General features: G+C 36.5%; 2 protein-coding genes across 3 annotated transcripts; one reads left to right on the top strand and one right to left on the bottom strand.

The window, feature by feature from the left end:
- The first annotated feature begins 11592 nt into the window (after positions 1-11592).
- On the top strand, positions 11593-17568 carry LOC133292576 (coilin). Its single transcript, XM_061491003.1, has 13 exons — positions 11593-11799; positions 11914-11978; positions 12067-12321; positions 12718-12942; positions 13330-13366; positions 14274-14348; positions 14722-15004; positions 15111-15142; positions 15763-15957; positions 16146-16217; positions 16305-16457; positions 17061-17226; positions 17381-17568. The coding sequence occupies exons 1-13, from the start codon at positions 11608-11610 to the stop codon at positions 17566-17568; spliced, it is 1938 nt and encodes a 645-aa protein (XP_061346987.1). The 5' UTR covers positions 11593-11607.
- Positions 17569-17645: 77 nt separating this feature from the next.
- Positions 17646-20948, bottom strand: LOC133292575 (protein-tyrosine-phosphatase MKP1-like). 2 transcript variants are annotated; one of them, XM_061491001.1, is made up of 2 exons: positions 18548-20948; positions 17646-17769 (listed from the first exon to the last, which is right to left on the bottom strand). In XM_061491001.1, the coding sequence occupies exons 1-2, from the start codon at positions 20522-20524 to the stop codon at positions 17755-17757; spliced, it is 1992 nt and encodes a 663-aa protein (XP_061346985.1). In that variant the 5' UTR covers positions 20525-20948; the 3' UTR covers positions 17646-17754. The 2 variants fall into 2 exon arrangements, with proteins under 2 accessions (XP_061346985.1, XP_061346986.1); XM_061491002.1 differs by lacking the exon at positions 17646-17769 and having other exon boundaries at positions 18342-18808; positions 19013-20948.
- Between the last annotated feature and the right edge of the window lie 784 nt (positions 20949-21732).

Raw genomic sequence — 21732 nt, 5'->3', positions numbered from 1 at the left:
TATCCATGTATGTTATTTAAGTCGTTTTGTATTTATGTAATTATTCAATAAAATTCGTTAACACGTGATAACTGCGTAATTTATCACAGATCGATACATTTTTAATTAGTGCTCTGGTCGAGAGGTGGAGACCAGAGACACATACCTTTCACATGACCCAAGGTGAGATGACGATCACCTTACAAGATGTGGCAGGCATATTGGGCTTGCCGACTGACGGCAATGTCGTCACCGGATGGACCTCCGAGGATTGGCACGCTGCTTGTGCTGCTGTTTTTGGACATGTTCCAGAGGCCGGTGAGTTCCATCATTTCGGCGACCTCCGCATCTCATTCTTGGATCGGCATTATACCCGGTGGACTGATCATGAGGGGAATCACGCTGCCGAGATCTACTTCACAAAAGCCCACATTGCCCGGATGTTGGGGACTTGGTTGCTGGCGGACAAGTCTGGAGGTAGCAATTTTGGTTGCCGGCTTGTCCCGTTGCTAGGTGGAGGATTTGAGGACATTGGCCGATTCAGCTAGGGATCTGCGGTTTTAACACACTTGTTCAGGAATTTGTGTGAATTGACAGATGTCCGTCGATCTGACATGGGTGGTTGTCATATTCTCCTTCAAATTTGGGCATAGATATGATTCCCACCCATTGCTCCACCTCTTCCTCCTCATCCAGAGCCGGGCACACATTATGGATGCCGGTATGATTTATTTACTTCATTTGATTTCGATAATGTATGGTTGATAATGTATATACTAATTGTATACTTTTTGATTATGATTGATAATGAATGTTTCTGATTGACAAGTTTAATACTGTAGAAAAGTTTAAACCTCATGAGGTCACCCATTATCGGGCAACATTGGACACACTCTGTAGAGATGAGGTTAGGTGTTGGATACTTACGATGTTGTTATTTCGCTATGGTTTTATTTTTTTTGTAACTCTATATATTGTTTCGCCTTTTTTTTGTAGGTGGTTTGGCAGCCATATATCGATTATGAGTGGCTTGACGTTACTATAAAGCAGCAGTACCTGTGGCTTGCTGCCACACCTATTATCTACTTCCACACAGTAGAGGTATGTCAACCGGATAGGTGCATGCGACAGTTCGGTCTTGATCAACCCATCCCGGATAAATCTAGAAAGTTGAGAAAAATACATGACCATACTCTACGGGGGAAGGTTGAAGAGAACTGGAGACGTAAGCTGAGGGCTCACATTGATCGATGGAATACCAGGATTCAGCATATTGTACTGCCACCTACATTATATGGTTTGATGTCACCTAGTCATGCGTACATGGAGTGGTTCAGAGAGAGGGGAAAGCGTTACATATCTTGGAGGGCAGCAAAGATAGGCCGCATGGTGAGTTTTGTACATATTTTACATTTGTTTCACATTTCTAACATGTTTTTGTAATATGCAGATTGACGGTCTTGAAATGTTTTATCATGCAATAACGGCGGAGGAGTTTCCTCGATTTGGCCTACAGTATATCCATGACGAGATTGGCCGGATTATTGGAATGTTTCGCGAGAGTTCACGAGTTGATGAGCCTGGACCTGAGGCATCCCCCGTGCAGACACAGCCTGATCCTCAGTTGATTGTGGATGTACCTCGTAATAGACGGGAGGGACACGGATTAGGACGTAGACGTGAGAGAGTTGCTATTGAGCCTGTCCCGATTATGGCACCGAGACTAGTGGTCGAGACTCAAGGATGGTTCAGACCTCCAGTCATTGGTCTTACTTACGGGTCACAGCCGATTTATCATCACGGGTCGCAGTTTGCGGCAGGTCCTAGTCAGGCGGCGTCTGAGCATCTTTACATGAGTGGACAGGAGCCAGTTTTCCAGGCGAGTCCGATGGCTATGGCAGGAGCGGATCCGGCATCCTCACAGCCTGATTTCCAGCCATATTCACAGGGACTTGATGCCGATTACCCCTTTTGGTCTACAGAGGACACGATTGAGTTGTATCGCTCAGTAGGCCTGGTTACAGAGAGTCATGACAGTGGGGAGACTCTAGCCACAGATTCTCACAGTCAGGGACACACCCCTTTTGATGTGGCAGGCAGTAGTGTAGGACCATCAGATGATTTCATCCGCGCGGCGATGGATGACTTCCACACTCCACCACCACAGGCACAGGTGCATCAGGGAGACTCAGTCTAGGACAGACAGATACTGCCAGATAGGGATGCACGACATAGGCCATGGCCACCGTGGTTGTAGTTTCATTGCCATTTGGAGTATTCACTATGTTGTGGACTGTTTCATATTGTTATTATTTTGTTATTTTGTATTAGTTATGATTGTAGCATGTTGTTATTTTGTGGACGCTACATTATTATATTATTTGGACTATTCACTATGCTTTATTATCTATGTTATGTTTGTCTTTCTTTGCGCATTTATGTTACGGTAACTAGTAGCATCAGTTACTTAATAATACAAGAATAAAAACATACATCAACGGAACGTAAAAAGTCCTCCATAACGGACATTACAATTCATACAATAACATCAGCAACAACAAAATAATGACATAATATGTATCTCAGTCGTTTCTCCCACGACTTGGACATCACCGACGATTATGGCCGCGTTCCTTGCAAAGTCCACACCTGATACGGCTCTGGCTTATCTCAACTTCATCCATCTCGTTGCGGATGCGAGTTGACTTTTGACGACCTTTTGCACGCAACATAGTAGAATCAGGAATAATCTTTGGACCACTAATTTCAGGTATTGCTTCCTCGTTTCCGATTGGCTCCCACGGAAAAGAATAAGCCTCGACCAAGTTAGTTATCAAAAAGACGTCGTCAACATAAGTGAACACACTCTGCCTAACACTTAACGCAGCAGCAACGGTGTGACTACACGGATACTTAAATGCCTTGAACTTTCCACACTGATAGAATCTCTGTGGGAGGTTGACAGAATATGAACGCTCCCAACCTGCGTCAACCTCGAAGACAGTATGTTCAACATTGTATGCACGAATGTGGTGGCCTGTTGCATCTACCTGGTTCTTCTTGACCAATTCAACAACAACTTTGGAGTGACGATGAGCTGATTGAAGTTGTGCAATTTGTTCCTCTCTCAACAAAATATGCAACCAATCTATTATATGTATGCTTAACCAATGTTGTTATAGGCATATTTCTGGCCCCCTTCAAAACCCTATTGACAGATTCAGCCAAATTTGTTGTCATATGACCGTACCTGTGTCCTTCAATATCGTAGGCGCGCGACCACTTTTCCTTAGGAATCACATCAATCCACTCAGCAATTTGAGGACTACTTTCACGGAAACTCGCAAGATTCCTTTCAAAATCAACCATTGCTGGAGTATAACCTGCACAAATTGGACATGAACGAATTAAACATAAATTCACAGTATAATGGAAAGAAATAATTATGCATCGTGTCAATGAGTATACCTAAATTCTTTAACATCCGCTTCAAATCTTCATTCCGAAACTTTTGATTGAAATTGCTTGCGATATGACGAATACAGAAGACGTGATATGCATTTGGCGGCTGCCAATTAGTGTTATTTTTCACAGCAGATATTATGCTTCGATGCCGATCAGATATCAAACATATGTTTGACATGGTAGTAACATGAACACGAATATTAACGAGAAAATAATCCCATGCTTCCAAAGTTTCGCCTTCTATGATGGAAAAAGCGATCGGTAAACATTCATTATTACCATCTTGGGCTGTGGCCACCAATAATTTCCCTTTGTACTTCCCATATAAATGTGTTCCATCAATTTGTATGACGGGTTTGGCAAATTTGAACGCCTCACAACACTGTCTAAACGTCCAAAAAATGCGATGAAAAACCTTTTTTTCCAGAAACTAAGCTCTGCTCCGCATCAAGATCATTTGTTTGTATATGATAAAATGAACCTGGAGAAAAACGAAGCATGTATTCGCACCACCTTGGCAAAAAAACATACGATTCCTCCCAATCACCGTACATAATTGTCATCGCTTTTTGCTTCGCATACCACGCCTTTCTGTAAGAAACTTGAAAGCCATATTTAGCAGTTATCCTTTCTTGCACCAAAGAGATTGACACAGATGGTTCTGACTTTATCATCCCTGCATTGAAGAGGATACCAGTTCCTTGATAACATCGAACGAATTTAATTGCACAGCAGTACGTAAACATTGACATGTCAATACGGTAAATAAATATGTACCTATGACGACATCTGCAATAATGTCCGCATCGAGCTGTCTATGACCCTGGGAAATGTGCTCATTCACACATTCGTGTTTTCCACCCCATCTCGTAATCTTCCAATTTTCACGAAACACCGGTTTGATTGCCCTTACGCGCCACGGACAACCTTGATCATACGCACAACATTTCATAGACAACTTTGCAGGCGTGCTCTCAATTACAATGGCTTCTTGATGCTCCCTAATGAGGTTGTGCTTAAGTGCCATTTGGACATCTTTTTTTGTTGCAAATTCTTGATTGACAAATAACGTGTCACCCAGTTGCCACGGTCCTTGTATTAAAGCCGATTCAGAGACAGAACCATCAATACATGATTCTTGTTCGCTCTGATAACTCCAATCAATGTAGGAATAATGCAGAATTCCTTCCCAAAAAGGAATAACATCTGTGTCACCTGCAATTGCGGATTATAATTTTTTAATACAAACTTACTAATTCAAGTATTAAATCAGTTATCTATTCAGTTATATACAAATGGGAGCAATTACCTTCATGGTGAATACCGAACGGGGCAGACGCAACGTCATTCAACTGCGGCATTTGCGCGACGACTGGTTGATGGAATATTGGGATTTGAGACGCACCCATCTCACGGGATTCATCTCCTTCTGAAGCACTAGCATCCTCCGCCAGAAGACGTTCTTCAATTGCCATATTTTCATCGTTGTCATCGTCATCTTCGTCGTGCATTTCCCAAGTCGGATCATTTTCATCTCCCTCAGAAAAGTTACCAACTGGAGACGCATGAGCGGCAGGAGAAGCTGGAAGACGGGGAAAATTTAAATAAACTGACCTCACCGGTAAGGGAGCATTCTCGGTTGCGGCGATGTCGACATACAACTCTAGAAAATCTGTTCTTGACTGGTTGCAAAATTCTTCCATTGTCATCTCCAAGTCTTGGTCGTCAAGCACTTTCAAACTAATGTATTTATCACCTTGCCACACCCTTGTCGTGATCTCAGTGATACATTGGTTGTCTGGAAGACTTAACTTCTGCCAAATTCTCTGATGCAGTTCGTCAATGGTTGCGTTGCGTTGCCTTTTTTCACCTTCGAAGATGACACCTCATCGACCTTCTACCTTCCTACCATTGTAATATAACACAACACGAACAGAATCAGGATTTGAGCTCATTTTTAAATAGAATAAGAAATAAAATTCAAATACTAAATTAAAGATAAAGGAATGTTGGTGGATGAGAGAGATATGAAGAGTGAGAGAAGAGGTGTGAATTGAATGGAGGGGTGGGGAAATATATAGAGCACACATGTGACACCACTTTTGGGCGTCACATGTGATGCCCCAAAGTGGCGTCACATTGTGCAGTAGATGTGTAATTTTTTACAAAACAGCATTAAATGCGTAATTATTTAATTTAAATGCATTATTTTAATTTTTTTGCCCAATTATGCGCTCATTTTTCATTTTTTATTTTTTATTTTTTATTTTTTATATGGGATTAGTGATTTTTACGTTTTAGGATATAAAGTAGGAAAAAGTGTTTCCGCGATACAACTCATATCATTTCACTCTCACAAAAAGATGAGATTTTTATTTTTATTTTTATTTTGTCCACTCTCTCCCTTATTTATCTATCTCTTTCTCTCACTTAAAATGATACGACTTTACCTTCTTTAAAAATTAAAATGACACACATTTTTTCCTATAAAGTATGTGAGACATATTTTTTTTTCTCTCCTCCTCGTATAGCCTTACATGGGTCCTATATATTTTTAGGAGCAAGATATACTTATCACCGATTAAGTTTATTACTTCTCATCCCCTCTATTAATAAAGAGAAATAGAGAAAAGATTAATGAGATTCACTCATTTTTACGTGAGTGTGGCAGATAAATTTTTTCTGTAGTAAAAGTAGAAACATTAAATCCATTATTTAACTAATCCATTTTTACGTGACTTATCATTTCTCAAGATTCTTGATATAGCTTTATCTCCGGCTATTAAATCATAATCGTACAAAGATGGATTAATACTGATAAAGAAAGAGAAAAAAAATGGGAATCATAATCATTCAAAGGTGAATAAATTAATATAAGGAAATAAATAAACAAAACGACGTAATTTTAAGATGACCGGAGATAAATATATCTCAAATAACTTGAGAAATATTTTTTTCATATATATATATAAGGCTTTAATGTTTCTACAGTGAATGTAGATAAGTTATTTACATTCACTCTCAAAACGATATAATTTTAGGTTGAAAGATTAAAAAATCATAATGATAAAGTCTATTATAACTTCAGAATAAATTATAATTACAAAAACACATTGATTTCCGTTTTAAAACATTGTCAGACTTTGGGAATTTATCCCTTAATTATTTCACCAAGCCCTAAATGGTTAATGGTTATTGATAATGTATGTAAATGCAATACAGTAGTTTAATGCTTTGTTATACCTATGTGTATGCACTGGGTGTGACATAAGATGGTGTTTCTCTATGTTTTGTATATTGCATGACGATGCGTAATTCATACTTTGTAGATTATCTGATCAGTAGGACTATTTGCATCTAAGTATCCTTAGGACAACATGAGAGCTCGAGGGATGACTTATAGAGATGTTTGACACACTACATGTATATGTATATATTGCATTCTTTAATGTTATTGCTATTATACTATGGTGAACTATGCATTATTTAATGTTATTGCATTATTTAGTATTTCCCTACTTTATTGCATCTGATGTATATTCGTGTATCACATCCTGTGTTATGAGAACCCTCTTTTAGGTACAGATGCTGCAGAAGCCTCTAGTGGTAAGTGGTCATATTTGGACTAGATTGATACATGAGGATATTGCACTATTTTGGTTATACATGTCATTTGGTAGTTCCTATGTGTAGAATTTATATTTGATAGCCATTTGATATATATACATCATGCTTTATTTTGGTGGACTTGGCCTATGCTCACCTCTTTTGGTGTCTCTTGTTGTTGATGGGAGCCAAAGATTTGATCATAGTGTTTTATAGCTAAGTCTCATGGTTAAGTATTAAAGAATTTGGAGATTGTGTAATATTGTACTTATTGTTTATATGATGGAAGGACATGGATGCCTATCGTGATAAATGTGCACCTTAAAATTACAAGGATTATGTCTTGTAGTAGTGATACAATGCCAATTAGGTGAAAAAAGACATTTAGGTTAGGAATCAATGTAAATACAAAGACATCATGTCTTGTTGTCCATTTTTCATATATTATATGACAGATTTGGCTCCTTTTATATTCTTGTAAGTTATAGATCTTTTTCTTAGCTTTCCAACGAGACCAAGATTGAGTAAATCGAATAAGTATAACTCAAGTTATGAGTGAAATACTAAAGTAAAGTGTAATCTCCGAACCCGTGACGCTATTGGCACCAAGATGGCGCAATTAGCGCCACCAAACCATGGATAATATTGGGGGGAATCTGAGTTGTGGCGCTATTAGTGCTGGACCCTGCGAAATTCAATATCTTTTTCTTCAAAAATTCATAACTTGAGCTATGGTGCTCCAAATTGAGCGTGGTTTGAATCCACGCGTAACTAACGAAGAGATCTATATCACAGAGGAAGTATAGAATTCCATGAGTAACAAAAAATGAAGGTGTTTAGTGTTAAATATTAATAAAAATATATTTTTAAGTTGGTCTAAGGGACTAATTGGCACTCGAGGGGAGCAATGTATGGCATGGTTAAATTAACTTTAAGTGTTCCGCATATTATTTAAGTTAAGATTGTAGTTTTTGGAATTGTTTTAATTACAGAATTGATTTTAAACAGAAACGTTTATTAACGAAAAAGGAAAATATTTATCCGTATTATAATTCAATTATTGTGATTGTAACTGTGCGCTTAATGTCATACGTAAGGTTAACAAACTAGTTCTGGGTAGTTTTATTAGGATTTTTATTTTTATTTTTTGCACAGATAAAAAAGTAACGAGACCCATGAAAGGAATAGAAAGAAAGAAAGAAAATATGGTCCACCTTTCACTGACCCTAGTGGGATACCGGTATCTAACCCCACTTAAATTTTTTGGTATACAAAAAAAAATATATGGTCCACCTATTTTCAGATATTTGCATGAGATAAAATTATATTTTATTTATATCAGAACATTAAACTCATATAATAACATAAATAAATATGTTAAAAATGTATAATAAATATAATAATAAAATTAAATAGAGAATGTATAATTATAAATTCGATAGTTATTGTTGTATATAATAATAAATTATAACCGTTAGATTGACAGAAATTAACAATTAAAATTTGGTAGTAAGAGATTGTAATATTCAAAAAAAAAAAAAAATTGACGCAAAGTGGCGCCTTTTGCGCCAATAGTGGCACCTTTAGCGCCAATTCTCGCGCAAATAGAGTGGACACGGCGCCAACACTCTAATAAACTTGGCGCAAAAAGCATGGACGTATTTATATATATATATGCTTACGTATATAAAATAATAATAATAATAACTAATAATAAAAATAAGTAATTAAATATTAAGATAAATGTATGTAAATTATAATATGTTAATAATAAAATAAATAATAAGAAAATAATAATATAATAATTGATTAAAAAGTAAAAATACGTATAAATATATTACAGAAACTAAATAAAACGTATTATGTAAACGTGGAGGTACTTGAGGACGGTTTACGAAATTTTTCTAGAAACTGTTAACGTGGATAGTTATTATCTCAATAGCAATAATTACTTATTTACGATTTTACTAGTTTGTTCGAATCAAACTAGAACGTAAGCAGTCTTATATATATATATATATATATATATATATATATATATATATATATATATAGTCGAAGAAGAAAAGAAAAAAAAAGAAAGGCCAACGAAAAGAGAAAGAGAAAGAGAGAAAGAGAAATCAACAGAAAAAGAAAGAAGGAAAGCGACGAGGCAGTAACGGAGTAGAAGGTAATATTGAGAGGTTTAAAAAACATTCTCTCGTATTCTTTTCAATCATTTTAGGAAAACGATGTTTAAGTTTAATATCTTTGTCATCTTACCGAACTCTTTTCTTTATATGTTTTCTGTTGAGTTTATTCTTTGATTTTTATTCTTTTGCAGTATATTGTTTTTCTTTTAAATTTTATTTCTTTACAACAACTGATTATCATATTGACGAATTGTTTGGTACCAAATAATTATGAAGAAAATATGTAAATTTAACTGATGAAGATTGCTATGAACTGAACCACAGAGTTTGGGTTCAGACGATTATAAGGTAAGGGATGCCTTATCGTGATTTGAGCTCCTCCACAATAAATCTTTCATATGCAGAAGACCACAAAGTTGAAAAATTATTTAACTTCAGTTAAATATTACACAATGTATTATTTATTATATTATTTCATTTTATTAAATTATCTGAGAGAATGGTATTTTCCGTTATTACGGCTGGAAATGGTTATAGTTAGAAAACTTCAATATTAATAAGAATTTTCTCACGTGTGTTTGTTGTGTGCTAACCTTTCCAGAAAATCATAATGCCTAGTCTTAGTTTATCAGGTGAAGGATGGAGTATCAATATTTACTTTTATGAGGACCACATGGAGTTTTATATCGTAGTAGGAAATCAAGGAGCTGCTTCCATATTCTATGCTGGTAGCGTGGAGACCTACACCTATAGGCTAGATTAGGATAAGACTTTTGTATTGTATAATTATGTGATGTAAAATATAAACTGAAGTGATGTAATATTTAGTAGACTTAGGACCTATGTAAAATAGTTTCCGTATGTAACTATCTGACTTAACTTTGCCTATAAAGTAATGTTGGTAGATGTTTATATAATTTTCTTTACTGTTATTATCATCAATATGTATTAATTAATAGGAAAAAGTTCACCGATGTCCCTGTAGTTTACTTCAGAATCATTTATACCCCTGTGATTTTTTTTCTATCACATATGCCCCTGTGGTTTGTAAAAGGGTATGTTTTTTTATCACATATACCCTTGTGGTTTCTTATCTTTTACAAAGCACAGGGGCATATGTGATAGGAAAAAAACCACAGGGGCATAAATGATTCTGAAGCAAATCATAGGGGCATTGGTGAACTTTTCCCTAATTAATAACATTAACTCCTTTCCATCTTATTTCTCACTGACGATGCATAAAGCAAAAGGGTTTATCATCTATCATTTAACATGACCACAAAAAGTTTCCTACACACATAACATTTTGTGGGGCCCGCAGCAAAAAAAAACACTTCGGCACGCAAAACGAATCTCTATAACATAACACAATCACTTTTCCTACAATATAACTCTTATAAAACTCTAAAGCAAAAACATATATTTATAAGAAATCATGTAATATTCCTTACAAAAGTTAACTGCAAGTGATGTTACAGAGATAGTAAGTATAACCTCTACCAAATAAAATTGCAAGATAATATAAGAGAAAAAAGAGCAAAAAAGGAACCCCAAGGGTAGCTCAGTTGGCAGCTGAGCTTCAAAGGGATTGCTTGGTGCAGGGATCAAACCCTGCCTCAAGTAGTTTCTTGGAAAATCTTTGGGGGCCAGAGGATAAGCCAAAAAATCTTCAGTTGGGGATTAGTCTCGTCCTTTCTCCGGTTGCGAAGCTTAGTGCACCCACTGTTACAATGAGGGGCTACCCCAAACGAGCATGGTGCCCAGAGAAGGTTGAATGAGGATACCTCCTAGCAATGTACCAAAAAAAAAAAAAAGAGAGAGAGCAAAAAAGGTGTTTCTTGTAGAGTTTAAATTATCATTTTAAGCAACTATTTTCTATTATAAAAAAACAATTACGAACAAAATTTCCTCTTGTGGAGTATACCTATAAACTATAAAAAAAATAGTGATAATTTTTTCTCTTATACACATAAAAATATGGGGAGGGATCCATTTATCACCAATTAAGTTTACCACTTCTTACTACCAAATCTTAACTATTGATTTCCGTCAATCTAACGGTTATATTTTATTGGATGATATTTATTAATTAAATATTAATTTTTATTAAATTATAACTGTCAGATTAACAGAAATTAATAGTTAAAATTTGATGATAAGAAGTGATAATTTTTTTTTTTTTTTGGTGAAAAGTGATAAATTTAATTGGTCCTAAGGATATCTGCTTTTTAATAATATGCTTGATACACGATTGTTTTTAAAAAATAAAATATTTATTTTTTTAATTTTTTTTTTTAAAATATTTAGTTAAAACTTCATATATTGCAGCCATCTAATTTATAGGCTTAGAAAGGGTTTAAGAGAGCGAGCGAGCGAGAAGCGGTGGCCGGAAAACGCCGTGACAGCAGTTTCGGCATTGACGACGATGGCAGAGACGATTAGACTTCGTGTGGTGTTCGAGGAGCGTCGCATGTTGAGCAAGTCAAAGAAGAAGGAAGGGCTGAAGCGTAGCTGGTTTCTGCTAAAACCCCAACTCAACACCATATCCGATGTAGCTTCTCATCTACAAAACACTTTCCGCCTCCACCGTACCTGTCCACATGGCATCATCCTATTGGTATTGCATGACATTTTCGCATTCCTTGATTTGTTGATTCAATCGGTTTAACTGAGTTATTGAACACAACACTTCAGCGATTGAATTTTTTTTTTTTTTTTTTTTTTAATGCAGATGGATGGTTTTGTTTTACCATCCTTTGAGTCAACTCGTATTTTGAAGGATAAAGACATTGTCTGGTGAGTTTATGGTTGAATTTTTCTCTCACATTCTATGTTGCTGTCGTTATTGTTTTTACTTACTGTATCATATGCATAATTATGATAGTGTGAGAAGAAAAGGAAGCATATTAGCTTATGATAAACCTGCAATGCTGCCATCTGAAACACGTGGGCAGAGATCTATTGAGCTTCCGAAACTTCTTGCAATTGAGGGGTTTCAAGAGGAGAGTGGAGGATATGAAACCATGTCCCAAGAGGACAATAATGACCAACTGGAAGATGCAGTTTATGTGGAATCTAAATCGGATGGGAAGCCCATCTCAAAGAAAAGAAAAGCATCAAAGAAGCTCAAGAGCCCTAGGTTTGTTTCCTCAAACTTTTTAATTGTTAGTGAAACCAAGCCTACAGACTTGCAAGAGTTTCGGCATTGTTAAAGGGGTGTTTTTCTCTTCTGAGTTTTTTTAAGAATCTAGTTTTGTTGTAGTAAATTTTCTGAGGATGCTTTTCTGTCTTTGTAACTTATTTTGGAAAATCTCTGTCTGATGGGATAAGTTGTGCAGTAGGCATTATTCTTTCTGCTCTTATCTTAATTTTGTTTTACTTTCAACTTTCAAGTGTATAATTATCTAGGGATCTCCCATTTCTGTTCAAAACTTTTTTTTTTCCTTGTTTGGAACTTTGGAAGCAGTTATTGACTTATTGGAGCATGTAAACATTCTTTGGGTTGTTAACTTGATTCCATTCTTTTTCTATTCAGTCAGAAGAAGATTAAGTTGTCTACTACCGAAAACTTGGCAGTCATTCCTGAGGTCCATGAGGAGGAAAATGAAAGCTTTCAAGGCAGTATCCATCACGAATCGAGTCTTGTCAAGAAGAACAATGGCAAGTCATCCAATTTATCTAGTCAGCCAAATAAGTCTGGCAAGGATAATTTCAATAAACAGATGAATGACAAAAGTGGCTCTACAAGTGATGAAACAAGGTGCATTTTCATAACATTTGTGATTGGTGATTTATGTGATACTTAAATGGTGTTGTTTTTTCTGATCTAATTGTGCATTGCAGTGTATATTTGGTTCTTTCTCCTCTGGGGACAAGACAATTAGCTGATAAAATTTCATGAACTATGCTGACCTTTTATTTTGGACATTTCTGGTTTATCTGTATATCTTTGTAGATTAAGAGATGTGCTTTGATTAAGTAGGAAAGGATATGCCTTGGGCTGTTTGATTCCTTGATTCCTCCTATTGAATCCTTTCTGTTCATCTAATTTTAAACCCTTGTCCACCTACAAAGAGGATGTTGGTTTCCAGTATTTCAGAAGCAGAATATATATTTTTTTCTTACTTTTCTCTTATATGTTGTATAGGTTTCTTCAGCCTCAAGATGAAGGTGGAACTAAAAAGGTAATGTTTAGAGCCTCACTGTTTTGAGTACAAATATAGTTCTTGTTTGGACTTATAAGACAACAAAATTCCATATTGTCATGATAACCCTTTCTCATTTTGACTTTTATTACAAAATTGATAAGGCTCATTTGTGAACATATATAGAATGTTTTCAATTTAAGCTGTATTGTTTGTGCTCGTCAACACCGAGATAGGTTAGTTTAGTGAGTCAAACATATATAATTTCTTAAAGTCAAGATGTAAACTACTGCTGGATGTAGGTTTTCATGGCTGTTGTTTTCTCTTGTCCCCCTTCCTTCCCCAAAAAGGTTAAATGAAGTTGTTCTAGGATAGGCCTTCACATGGGACAATTTTAATTGGACTTGATGTGACCGAAGATTTAGTTGCCATCATATTGCCTTGATTGACAGGGCTGGTATAAAATAGAGTAAATACTCAAAATAGGCCTCCAAAGATACATGGGACATCAAAGTTAGTTCTCCACTAAGCATCAATTTAGGGATTAAATTAATGTCCAAAGATATATTGAGGGAGTAAATTGATGTCCATTTTAAACATTCAAGGACCAAATTAATATCTAATATCTTTGGAGGACCAACTCGATGTCTCATGTATCTTTGGAGGACCAATTTGAGTTTATAGTTAATAAAGTACTACTCTCCTCAGATTAGTAAAAGCAGCTTGTCTTTCATATTTAGTTCAAGCAAATATACTGTAGCACTTGGAGATAAGTTGGTGCCCAATGATGTAGGAATTTCCCCTTTTATGGATCATCTTCCTGGATACTTCATATCACTTGATCACTTTATTCTTTTTCAATACTTTGCCAGTCCTGCTCTTCGCAGAAGTAGGGGGTTTCAAATTTTTACACTTTAATTTTATTGATTTTATTTTATTTTTCCAGTTACCAAGCAGAAGTGCCCGACGGAGGAAAGATAAGAGAAGATGGTTGAGGGAACTAAAATTAGAGAAGGAGAAGGTAATCTGGTCTCATAATGTTACTGCAAATGTTATTCACATTATATATGGAGATAAGGAAATGAGTTAATCTCGATGCCACTTATGACTGGCAATTTACTTGCTGACTTGCTGTATATGGTGTTGTTGACTTGTTGAGTGATAGTCTTACAGACTTATAGTCTGGTTGGTAAGATGCCCAATTCATAATATTGCAAATTTATAATTGACCCTCACCCCTACCTTTGCAAAGTCGGGAAGCCTTTGTGTACCGGGGTTTGCCCTTAGAATTAATACTTAAGTTTTCTTGGAGGTCACTTGTCTAAGGTTACTATTTTCAAAATGTATTTAATCATTCTTTTTGAATGGAATTGTTCTTTTCTCCAAATTTTCAGTTCCATACGAGTCCAATGCTTGAAAAGGATGGACAACAATTACCTATCAAAGATAAAAATAGCTTAGTTTCTGATGTACATCAACAACCTGATGAAGAAAGTGAAGAAGAGGATGACATTGTTCCAGGGCTTAAAAAAGATGGACAACATTTACCTATCAAAGATAACAATTGCATAGTTTCTGATGTACATGAACAACCCGATGAAGAAAGTGAAGAAGAGGATGATGTTGTTCCTGTGGAAATTAGGCCAGGGCACATTCGGTTTGAGCCCCGTAGAAAAGGTTTTAATTCTCCCTCTCTGCTAAAAAGATTATAGTAGCGGTAGTGGTTTTTGGCTTTAGAATTACTTTCTTGATCTGATATAAGTTCCTGGTCTATTTCATGCAGATCAGACAGTTCCACAGAATCAGTTTCCAGTGGTTTGTTTTATTTTCTTCTATAAGATTTACAATTTTGGCTGTGTTTTACTTACCATCATAAAGAGTCAATATCAAATATATCATTAATTTTGCACAAAATCGTATTAAATATTATTTTTTTGCATCTGAACTTCTTTTGTTACTTTGTATTTGGGTTTTTAGACTATAGGGCTTGATGGAGGATAAAGAATGTTCCAGTGAGAAGTGATTTGTGAATTAATAGTACAAATTTTTTTTAGGTATACGATGGTTAACAGTGAGATGCGGAGGGAGCTAACAAAATTCTTTAGGATTTTCTTGGGAGATACTTTGGAAGGAATTAAACTGTTGCTTAATATCATTTTTTTAGCACTAGCTTTGGTTCCTTTTTAACAGTTAATGTAATCCATATCTTGATTCTCACTCAAGGGCTCAGAATTGTTCAAAGTAGAATAACTTACTATGTTTATTATTTACTCAAGAAGTCTGGTGCACAATGGTTATTCCATGTCAGTTTGTAATAAGGTCAAAACCTTGCAGAAGGCAAGGATTCATCGTTTTGGTGTTTGAGTATCAGGAGGTATGTTGCCATTTGATCACAATATTTCAATTGACGTGTAACTGTTATCTGGATGGTTCAGGAAACATTTCAGTGGAATGGAATCACCAGCAAGAAGAAGGGCCAGAAATGGGGTAAAGAGAGGAACTCATTCCGTAAACAGGATGACTATGAACATTCCAGTCAAGAGTGTCCTACTGTTCAGAATGCTGAAAAGAAACATGCACTCAATGCAGCAGATTTTGATAAGCTTACTCCTTATACAAGCTTGCCTAAGGTTTTTTCTTTCCTTCTACCAAGTGTGTCCTTGTGGAATGTCTCATCCTGCTAAGCAATATATTAGGAGTCTTTTCAGCTATTTTTTGATTATTCCGTTCAAATTCATATTTTTATTCTGTGCTATGAATCTGTACATTCTGTTGCGTTATACTCTGTTGGTGTACTAAATAACTTCATATACTGCAGGAAGGTGATGTAATTGCCTACCGGTTGATTGAATTATCAACATCTTGGACTCCTGAGCTTTCCTCCTTCAGAGTACATATCAAGTCTACTTTTGGAATATATTATTCAAAATTCTTTGCATCAGAATTTTATCATGTTACTGCATTCATGTCCTTGCAGGTTGGGAAAATATCGCAGTATGATGCTAAATCAAACAGGATTTGGCTGGAACCAGTTTTAGAATATCCATTTGTTTTTGAGAAGAAAATAGATGGGGACACATCTTCTCTACAGTCTGATCCATCCCCTTATCAAGAAGATGGTTCATTAGAGGTAAAGTTATTCCATTTTGATTTTTTTCTACACCTCATTTTGCATTATAGCTTATGTAGTTGGGGAAGTTCTTGAGTAAACATGACGTACAATGCAATTTGTGTGCTCTAGACCAACAAAAATTGACACGGGGATTTGGTATTTTTAAATTTGAATCCTACCAAGCAGTCCCCCCACCCCCCAAACTAACCGCATATTGGTCCAGTGCACAAATTAAATATAAATCATATCTATCCAAAAATATCTGCATTTTGAAGGATATCTAGACCAAATCTGTCAAATTGGCATGTGAATTCTTCGAATGTAGCAAGCAAATTCTCAATATTAACCATTAAAGCTGATTTGAGTTACATGTCCACTATGGTTAACAATTACAATATACTAGAGGTGCCTGGTTTATGTTAATCATGCGGGTGCATATTGCACTTTTTGGGGATGAACATTTTGTGCCAGTGCATTTAATTTTATCTTTATATCTATTGTGGCATACTGGCATAGCATAAAAATGTTATTGAAAATGAATGTCCAAAAAGCTTGCCTTTCTAACAAAACAAACATGCTGCTGCTGCTGCTTATTAAATGACCAAATTTTTCCTTCTACAGATAGATTATGTATCGCTTGCTGATGTTCGAATGGTTAAGCATGGCCGCTCTGATTTGGCAACTGTAGTTGTTTCTAGTGATGATTTGGTCAATCCAACAAAAGCAAATAACGGTAGCACTGATGGAAGTTGCATGCCAGAAAGGGAAGGTCATATCCATACAAAAGGTAATGTACATTTTACGATTCTTAAATAGTGTATGGTGCATAGAAACATGAAAACACCTTGGTAATGTACATTTTACAATTCTTAAGAGGGTATGATATATAGAAACATGAAAACACCTTGATGCTCTAAACTTACGTGTGGATCTCTTTACAGAAAATGGGGAAGTAAACGTGTGGGATGAAATTAACGAGGCATTAAAAGCAAAGAAGGCCAAGCTGTCGCAGGAGGATGGCTGGAGTAAAGAACAGAGTTCAGGCACGCGGTCATGGTCCAACAGAGCCTTGAGATGCAGTGCGCTGGGTCCCACAATGGCATTTTTAAGGTCGAAGAATGGACTTTAAGAAACAAACTATACGCGGGCCATATCTGCTTTGTCCCTTTTCCGCAGATTACATGTATTTTGGTATAAATGAACAAATTACCAACATTACCATATGCAGTACATGCTGCGTGTCCTGATTTCACTATATATATTAGTGGGCAAAATATTTGGAGGCTTAATCTTATAATCCATCTTTCGGATGTTATTAGGTGCAGTCCTCCTGAAAACCAAACAGAAAATTGAATCAACTGCTAGACAAAATTTGGGACACGATTGCCCCCATCCCATGTGCAAAAATGAAAATTATGATTGATATATATAAATGCTACCTTTCACAAAATTTACTGTTTAAATTTTATATTTGTTGGTAAATCGTATTGTATGTAGTGTACCACCCCAAAAAAAATGTATTGTAGTTGACAGTGACTACCATACAGGTTGAATAAAACCTGAGCTCCATCAATCAAATGAAATATTGGTTTTGAAACTTCATTTTGCTTAATAAAGGAAGCAGTAACTAATAACGAATGATGTTAACTAATAGTCTAATACCTTCATATTGGACTGGTGGCCTAAACAAACAAGAACGAGAAAAACAGCTAAAGCGGTAAGAGAAAGATATATTACATGTTCACTTAAATTTAATAATTGTTATGTACTTTCAAGTGCAATTTGTGCACGGCGTGCATGTAATCTGTATTGGACATGCACCAAATAGTTTGATAGCGTGAATGCAAATTCTTCACATCCAAAAATTAGAAGATTCGGGCCAACTTTCTCCTCTAGGTCAAGCTCAGCCATCATAATACATAACATGATAACATAGTACCATGATTCTCTTTGTCATTAATATCACTCTTTGGTTCAACACCTGAACTAATGATATCATGATCTGATATTAGCTATTTCCCATTGTTTTCATGTTCAGATTGTTTGCAACTATCATCCCTCATCACATTATCATCTAAGTCAGGCAAAGAGAATGACTGTGATCTTACCAGGTTCTTGTGTACGTGAGAGGATTCATTGACAGAGGATAACAACATCCGAGGTGGTAGATAACTCCCTCTGCGCTCTGCAATGGAGAGAGAAGACCCTTTCAATGGCAAATAGGAGTTTGCACCTCCCAAGGTGTGATTAACTGAAAATGTCTCTGAAGGTGAAGAGACAACTTCTTTTTCAACTAAAGAGGAACCTTCTGAGAAAGATGCATCTTTAACATAAAAGGGTTCAGTTGATTCCAGGCCAGATGGTGATGGCTGCCGAGAAGACACAAATGACAAGTCGGACCAATTGGTAGAGGAAGGTGAAAATGTAAATGAACTTGTGTAATCAGAACTTGAAGGTGAAAGTGTTGGTGACTTGCAATTGAATTTTGAATTGTTGCTGCATAGAAAACGAGGAAAAGGATTTAATGTGCCAAGAGGAGATGGTGGCAATGATGAAGCAAGAGTATCTTTTACCCTGCCTAAGCTGTTATTTGGAGAACATTCAAAGGAATCAGGTGAACCACAGGGATGATTGAATGATGGTGACAAAGTATCAGTTACAGAATGTTGGTTCTCTTCTTCCAAAATTACACTGGATTGATCATTGCATGAGGTTGCACCACATTTCCATTTGGGAGATGCAAGCAATCTTTTCATGCCACCACTAGCAAACTTCCTCCTCAGTCTTCCCCAACCATGTTCTCTAGCAGGAAGGCAAGTTTCTGATTCCGCATTAGATACAGAACAAGGTGGAACAACCCCACCATCAAGTGCCTTGTCGAAAATCTCAAAATCCAAATCATATGCATCAATTTTTCTTGGACTAATCTCCATAACTGCATCAGAAATCTCCATGTTTTCAGAAGGCAACAACAACACTGGTTCCTCCATGACCCCTTCTTTGTTAGAATTACTTGATAAGCGTTGCTCATCAGAAAGAGCAATCCAAAACCCTGGTGGTTCCTCATCTTCGTGGATGCTCAAAATTGGACCCTTTGCCCTCTCATAACGGATGACCTGAAAAGCTGCACCCCTTGCATTGCATGACATCACCGAGTTACAATGCTTTCCATTCCATACATAAATAGCAGAAGGAACATGGATAATGAAAGCCCCACGAGAATCAAGTGCTTGTGCACATGGCTGGTTTACCATTTTAGGAACCAGATGAAGAGGGTCATAGGGTGAGTGAGGAGCCATACGGTACATCCTAAGAATAGAATTAGGACTAGCAGGCATAGCATGTACCCGTTTCTGACACTGCAAAAGTTGACAAGCAAAACCCATGTTTGGATTTGTCACTGCCCTCGCAGTCTTCACAAACTGAAAAGCATCTTCAAAGCTTTGTCCCTCCCTCCACATGAGATAAGCAATTACAAGAGCTGTTGATCGAGAAACCCCTTGACAACAATGGACAAGGACACGACCACCTTGCTCTCGAACATCTTCAAAGTAATCAAACACATCATATAGAATACTCGTGATATCCTCCGTTGGACTATCCTGCAACCAAAGTGTCTTGTACACAAAATCTCTTTTGAAATACTCAGGACAAACAAACCCAACACAGTTGAGCACGTGAGTTATTCCATTTTGTCTCAGAAGTTCATGATTCTTGGCCACTGTATCACTCCCCAAGTATATATGCTCAGCAATTCTGGAACACTCTTTATCAAAGAAGGCCAATTTGTCCCTCTTGAACTGAAAATCCTTGGTGGGTTGACTTGAATCATAGGCTCTGATGGACCCTCTTGGAGTTTGTGGAAGGGGCCAAACTCCAAGATCATCAGATCCAGCACTAGGCCATTCCTCCACACTACGCTTGTTGATTGAGAGAGGCTGAAGGGGTGGCAACAATGATCTTGGTTTGCTATTTGCAGTTGCCGGTGGTTTACGGTTAACCGGAGACCGGTCAGTCCACGAAACTGAACGAGAATATGTTCTCCAACCGGAGGGCTTGTCCTTCTTCCCTTCTTCCCCTAACATATCTCCAAAAAGGGTATGCTATGTGATGAAAAAGACAAAAATTTGATCCAACCCCATCAATCAAAGCATTGTTACTCACTCTTGAGTACACAGAGAAACAAAAAGGGGGTTCGAATTTCGAAAGCGTCGTGAATGGGGAAGGTATTTGCAGTTTTGAGTCTACTACCCCTTGTATTCCATATTCCCACCTAAAACACTTGACCCTGTCTCTGTCTCTGACTCTTGACTCTTTCTTAGGTACATACAATTGTTGATAAAAAAGTTAAAGGGAATAGGAAATTTTCAAAGAAGAATACACAGAAATAGAATGGGAGATCTCGCTGACCTGTAGTGAGGGAAGAACGAATAGTTAAGAAATGAAAACTTGACGAGATTTAGGATCATGTTCCTATGCAATCCAACAACCATGTCCATCACAACAGAAACAGAACAGAACAGAGCAAAGAGCGTGTTGTATATGGCAATGTCTCGGTAGTTATATTTTGGTTCCTTGGACCCCCCGAAACCTTAGAGTTTGCCACCTAAGAAATTCTCACTATGTAGAGTCCTAGTCTTACACTTGGACCACGAGGAGGGAATGCGTCAAAGTGCCACGTCATCATCGGCACTTTTACGGCGGCAATTTAATCTCATTAATTTTTTATTATACAGTTTTAAAAAGAAAATTTATCCTAGATTTTTTATGCAGATCATAAAGATTATAAAACAAAATAAAATTTGATTAAGGTAAGGCCATGTTCAAACTTTGCGGAGTAAATTTGATTATCCAAATGGCTGCTCAATAATTGGATATATAATTGTTCCATTTTGAAATGTTTTGGATACAGAAGTCGAATTGGTTTCTCTGCCAGAGTTATTAGGCCACTTTACTTTTGTATTAGAGGTGTTTGGTTGAGGTGAAATTTTTTTTATTAGAGAAATGTAAATACTAGGGATTTGTAGGAAAAGTGAGTTAGATATGAAAGTTTTAAAAAAGTTATTTGGTTAGGCAAAATTTTACCTGGAAAATTGAATAAAATTCCTGAATATGTGTTTAGTTAAAGATAAAATATTGATGGGAATGCCACCTAAATGATTTACTAAAAGCTCTAAACGACTTGGACAGCCTAACTTAATCGGTTTTCTCATAGAAATACCACCTCATGAGATACTTTCTGCAACAGTGTTTTTGTGTATTTTTACATGCAATTGTGATTGATAGGTAAGTG

The sequence above is a fragment of the Gastrolobium bilobum genome, unplaced genomic scaffold (assembly GCF_033153095.1).
Source record: "Gastrolobium bilobum isolate Gb01-03AN ecotype WA unplaced genomic scaffold, APGP_CSIRO_Gbil_v1 utg79983, whole genome shotgun sequence".
In the NCBI taxonomy this organism is placed as follows: Eukaryota; Viridiplantae; Streptophyta; class Magnoliopsida; order Fabales; family Fabaceae; genus Gastrolobium; species Gastrolobium bilobum.
This window is presented reverse-complemented; position numbering and strand designations above follow the sequence as displayed.

What these genes read in the sequence shown, in the direction of transcription:
- LOC133292576 (XM_061491003.1), top strand. Translation starts at nt 11,608, where the DNA reads ATGGCAGAGACGATTAGACTTCGTGTGGTGTTCGAGGAGCGTCGCATG. An exon ending in TCTACAAGTGATGAAACAAG is followed by an intron (nt 12,943 to 13,329) that starts GTGCATTTTCAT and finishes TATGTTGTATAG; the next exon opens with GTTTCTTCAGCCTCAAGATG. An exon ending in CTGAGCTTTCCTCCTTCAGA is followed by an intron (nt 16,218 to 16,304) that starts GTACATATCAAG and finishes ATGTCCTTGCAG; the next exon opens with GTTGGGAAAATATCGCAGTA.
- LOC133292575 (XM_061491001.1), bottom strand. Translation starts at nt 20,524, where the DNA reads ATGTTAGGGGAAGAAGGGAAGAAGGACAAGCCCTCCGGTTGGAGAACA.